The sequence below is a fragment of the Ananas comosus genome, linkage group 19 (genome assembly GCF_001540865.1).
Source record: "Ananas comosus cultivar F153 linkage group 19, ASM154086v1, whole genome shotgun sequence".
Taxonomy (NCBI): Eukaryota; Viridiplantae; Streptophyta; class Magnoliopsida; order Poales; family Bromeliaceae; genus Ananas; species Ananas comosus.
In genome coordinates, this window is record NC_033639.1 from 5,730,857 (window position 1) to 5,735,929 (window position 5,073).

The following is a 5,073-nucleotide window of genomic DNA, read 5'->3' on the forward strand; positions in this document are numbered from 1 at the left end:
TAGGATATACTGTGGCAGTTTTAAAGCCAGCTTATGTCAGCCTTTTCTTTCAAATGCAAGTTTGTTTGGGTGTTTAGCCATTTATGAAGAAAGTATGAAGGGATAGTGCAATTTGTCGTCCATCAAGGACAGCTCATGAATCTTAAAGCAGTATGAATGGTGGATTAGACGGCCTCACTGAATGGAGACTCGTAGAATCCCTTTTTCTAGTAAAGTTTTGGAGTTGCGCTACGCTTCTTCGAGAGTGCGGTCTACAAGAGAAAGTTCTCTATGGGATCTAATTTGTTTTGTCCGGTGCCAAAATAATATTGGGCGATTGGTTTAAAAAAGGAATCGAAATAGGAATAAAAAAAACAAAATGATGAAAATTCACAACTTTTCTTTTATTTTGGTCACTGAAAAAATCATGTAGTTGCTTAGCTGGCAGTTACATGGCGTTTTCGTCAAATTTAAGAACTCTTTTAATGACTGAGACTTAATTATAGACGTCAATGCCAAAAAAATTATGCAATGCTATATATATGTACATCCGAATGCAGGTGTATATTTTACATTCCACCCATCCGATGGGTGAGATGCTTTTACTGGTCACTCCCACCATTAATATAGATGTGCAGGGCATAACTTGTGGTGTAAAGTAGTTTTGCTAGTGGTACACTCCAAAATAGAATGCATATCTTACATTTTCATCCAAGAGCAATTATTTTTTTTTACCTATCACAATAATTTTTTTTTTAAACTATAACTATTTGGGTTTTTGTGAATTTTATGATAGGGAGTCTAAAATCTAGACCTCCCCTTTTGGGTTATATAAATAGATTTTGTTTTTTGAGAGTAATGCTAGTCCTACAATCATTTTGAGTTGAAAGCTTACAATCCCACTCATCCATTATTAAATAGCTCCTATTAATTTCTCTATGGGTCTCATAACTTGTTTTTTGTTCCTTCTACTAAAACTCCAATGGGGTCGGCAACCTCTTTGGATTGTAGATTTTGCATTTCTCTTTTTCCTTTTTTTTTGGGTTAAAGTGGAAATAAAGGTTTACGGGGAATTTCTTTAAGTAGCCAACTGGGGTTTCCTCTCAAGTGCAACCTTCATGCAATATTGAAGCTTTTTAGAAGTATCATTTGAGTCCGTATGAATTGTTGCATGTGCACAGTAGTGGATTTCGTCAACTTTATCATAGGAGAGTGTAGATTCATTAGGCTTTATCTGTCCATAGCAAAATGGTAAATTGCACTATTTGTCCCTAAACTTTAAGTTTCATTTTGGTTCTTAAACTTGTGATTTTGACATTTTAGACTCCAAACTTTTAAACAAAGTTTTAGTTTAGTCCCTAGAATAGTTGCTTGTGTACCTAATTCATTTATTTGTTCATACATCATGCATTTATTGTTACTTCATTTATCTCGTACTTTTAATTCAGAAGTCCAATTTTTATATAGAGTTAATCATAATTTAAGGGGTGGTTGGATTTAAATATGCAGTAAAAAAGTAGCATGGTCGATGAATGCAAGTTACACAGATGTACAAATGCAGTGAGTGTACACAATAATTTATCCTCTACTGGTATTTATATATGAGGACTAAAAAGAAACTCTTAATTATTAGAGTTTAGAAATTACTAACACCAACCATCCCTAGCAAAAGTGGCAAAAAGGCTTGATGGTTGGTATCCGAGACCCAAGTTCTAATACTAGTTGATTCACATTTTCAGCTAAGTTTATTTCTAAATGAAATAAATGAAGCGGATAGCATGCTACCTTTCTCTCAAAAAAAAAAAAAAAATNGTGACAGGACTCGTAAGGAAAAGATAATTTTGAAATAGTAAAGTTATAAAATTACAATCTAAAGTGAGCGATATCTTCTTTTTATAAAGTAAATCGACTTCGATTCTTAACAGAACTCAACTTACCCTCTATTTTTATGCTTTTAGTGGGCCTAGTATTTCTGGCAGTTGCAATGGCTTTTTTATCTCTGTATTTATTTTCAAAATAAGTACTAAAGTATTGATAATTTTTTTCGCTATCTTTTTTTAGAACCGCCTAAGGTTCCAACTAAAAAAATGAAATAACTTTATAATTTAATTAGTGAAAATCAATGATAGAGGAAGTTATCCTCAATTTTCCCTCTCTCCTCTCTCTCTCTCTCTCTCTCTCTCTCTGCCTGCCTATGACAAGTCCAAACTAACAAAGCAATATTCCAACTCATACGCATGGGTGAACCTTTTCCGTTTTTGCAGCTAAAGCAATTAAAACCGTATCCGTCTCTTAGTGGCGTGAGGCAACAAGAGAGAGAGAGAGCTCACATATTTCATGTGACCCACTAGCCACCACATCTCCCTCATATTTATATAACTACATACCCATAACAACATTTTGTTATCACCATTGGATAATAGTATATGGCACGGAATGTGATCATCAAGTACGCAAAGAAGCTCAAGAGGAAGATGTTTAGTTGCTACAACGCGGAGACTTGTACTACTTCGTGCCCCGTCTACTGCGACGAGCTATTTCGCAAAACCGCGACTAGTTACCGCACCGACGATCCCGTCCTCTTAGCTTATATAACTGCGCAGAAGAACTTCCGCATCCAGCCGAACCGCTTCATGTAGACGATTATCATGACATGTGCAAATGTGCTCTAGTAGAGACTATAATTGTAATCTTTGCTGTTGAATTTTTCTTCTTTGTTTCTTTTGCACAACTACATATATTACACTTCTCAGAAAAGGTTAAGGAATGAAATAAGCGGATCGTAGACGAGTTGCTTTGCGTTGACGGCCATGACGAAATCGCCGTGCGCGTAGTTTTGCAGGAACCGAACCTTCAACTTGGTCTTGTGGTGGCACTTGAGCATTTTCAGTAGGTGCCTGACGTCGTTGCTATCAGAAAGCGCGTCCCGACCGCCATAGCTGAGGAACAACGGGAAGTTGTTCGGGATGTTTGACATGTTGTAGGCCGGAGGATGCGCTTGCCCGTAGTGTTTCATGTTCTCTTCGTAGCTGTCGTAGTCGTATTTCGCGATCGTCCCTCTCCGTATCACTGGTTGAGAAAGAATTTCGCTACCGATCTTATAGTTAAATGCGATTAAAGAGCGAAGAGTACTAGCCAGAGGAATTAACTTACTCTGCGCCATGTGGATCATGTTTTTCATAGCAGTAGGTTGGGGTTCGTGGTCGAGAAAGACGCGCACGGAGGAAGAATTAAGGCAGCAATTTCGACCTCAAATTGGAATAGGATAAGAAAAAATTCTCATTCATGAAAAGTACATTGCTAATCAATTTGAAGTGTTTAAAATGAATTTATATTCGAAAAGGTTTAGAAGGAGAAGAACCTGTGAAAGATGTTATCAGATCATAGCAATTAACACCAGGTTGATTGCACACTTGTAAAAGAAGTTCGTCTCCGGATCTCCTGTTGCATAATTTAAGCAAGTCAAATAGTATAAGAGATCCACGCTTCGATAAATCAACATGTCGACAATCCAAACATTACCGCTCATTCCTAATTTCTTCTTCGCAGAACCATTAATCTTCAAATTGTTCATTCGAATATTGTTGTGGATATCGTGTACTTCATTGTTCTAATGTGACTAAAACAGAAATATATAGTTAGAAGGGGACTCACCCAATAATATTGAACTCATGAAGACCAAGCCAATAAGAAACCTGTTTAACAAGTCAAAAATGCGCAATAGATCAAATATTATTCAAGTATTCTTCAATTTGCTTTGTAGGATTGGAGTTAGTTTACTTCGCCAACGAAGGCATTAGCTGAAGCCCTAGCAATGCTGGATGTAATCTGATCCAAAAAAGCGATTGGACATAGCAGGGCGGCAGACCGTATCATGTCTAGTAGGCGATGCTCGCAAAATGATGCGAGGGCCATCAAAGTTCCCTGGCAAAATAGAAAAAGAAAAAAAAAAAAAAAAGAGGAGGAGAAAAAATCAAGTGTTTTTGTAATTTGGTTTTCTTGCGAAATAGAAATGTTCAAGCAAAAAGAGGATAAAGCTGGCTCACAAGAGAATGCCCAATATAGTGAATTTTCTGATTGCGCGTTTGATTATATACGTATTCAACTACAGCAGGGAGATCATAGGCAACAAGTTGATCCCAAGACCACTCCCAATATGCCTACAAAGGAATCAGACACAGTTTTTGTTAGAAACAGTAAAATGAATCGCAAACCACTGATTATGATGCAAGGAAGCAAAAGAGCAAAAAATCAATCAAAGGGAAACCGAGTTGCTCGGAGAGAGGAACATGTGTCGAAGGCTGTATTTCGTTCCACGGCTGTTGGCGATCCACACATCGTAGCCACTATCAGCCAAGATATAGCCCAGAGATTTGTCAGGCGAGCTCAGAAGCCATGTGATTCCGTCCTGCCCGAATATATAATGCACTTAATCTTGAGCTTTCAGAGACTTAAAGAATGAATGGCTATGCTACTAATACTATGAATTTAAATCCTAGATAGATCTTGATGGGAAAATATCGCAGTCAATTTCCTAATAATCGAGTTCGTTCACTCTGACAGTATCATAGATTGGAATCGACGCATAGGAAAAAAAATTTCATTTCCACACTATAATAAATAAGAATCTTTTTCAGCTGAATATATAAAAAGTCATACCATTAGAACCCCATGTTGTAGCAGCACAGGAACTTTCGTCGTCGCATCTTTTCCAGTACCTGAACGGCCGTTAGGAACGCGCTGTATGCTGAGAATGTAGCCGTCTTCAGTTGTTACCTGCAAGTAATGCATAATGAATAATTTGCATGGAAGTATGAAATGAAACTGCTGAATTGTACATTTATCAAGAATGCTATAAATATATAATATACATGGTGTTCTTGGCATTCATAGCCATAGATCTCGAGGCGTGATTTGCAGATACCGTCGCCGTGGCCAGTGGAAGTCTGATCCTCCTTCAAGTTGAGAGAATTGTTAGCTGTCAGCCCGAGAGAGAGAAGTATCAGTCTGAACATGAAAGTCAGACTGTAAGCCATGGATTATGGATATACATACATACATACATATATATATATATATATATATATATATATA

At 37.2% G+C, this 5,073-nt stretch overlaps 2 protein-coding genes across 2 annotated transcripts in view; one reads left to right on the forward strand and one right to left on the reverse strand.

The window, feature by feature from the left end:
- LOC109724761 overlaps positions 1-2,618 on the forward strand; it is a 5,995-nt gene extending 3,377 nt beyond the window's left edge. Inside the window, exon 2 of the mRNA XM_020253693.1 lies at positions 2,403-2,618. Coding sequence (XP_020109282.1) covers positions 2,403-2,618 — 216 coding nt within the window. The remainder of the gene's footprint in view (positions 1-2,402) is intronic.
- Positions 2,384-5,015, reverse strand: LOC109724762 (triacylglycerol lipase 2-like). Its single transcript, XM_020253694.1, has 9 exons — positions 4,851-5,015; positions 4,639-4,755; positions 4,247-4,387; positions 4,026-4,139; positions 3,760-3,903; positions 3,634-3,674; positions 3,341-3,420; positions 3,133-3,228; positions 2,384-3,048 (listed from the first exon to the last, which is right to left on the reverse strand). The coding sequence occupies exons 1-9, from the start codon at positions 5,013-5,015 to the stop codon at positions 2,729-2,731; spliced, it is 1,218 nt and encodes a 405-aa protein (XP_020109283.1). The 3' UTR covers positions 2,384-2,728.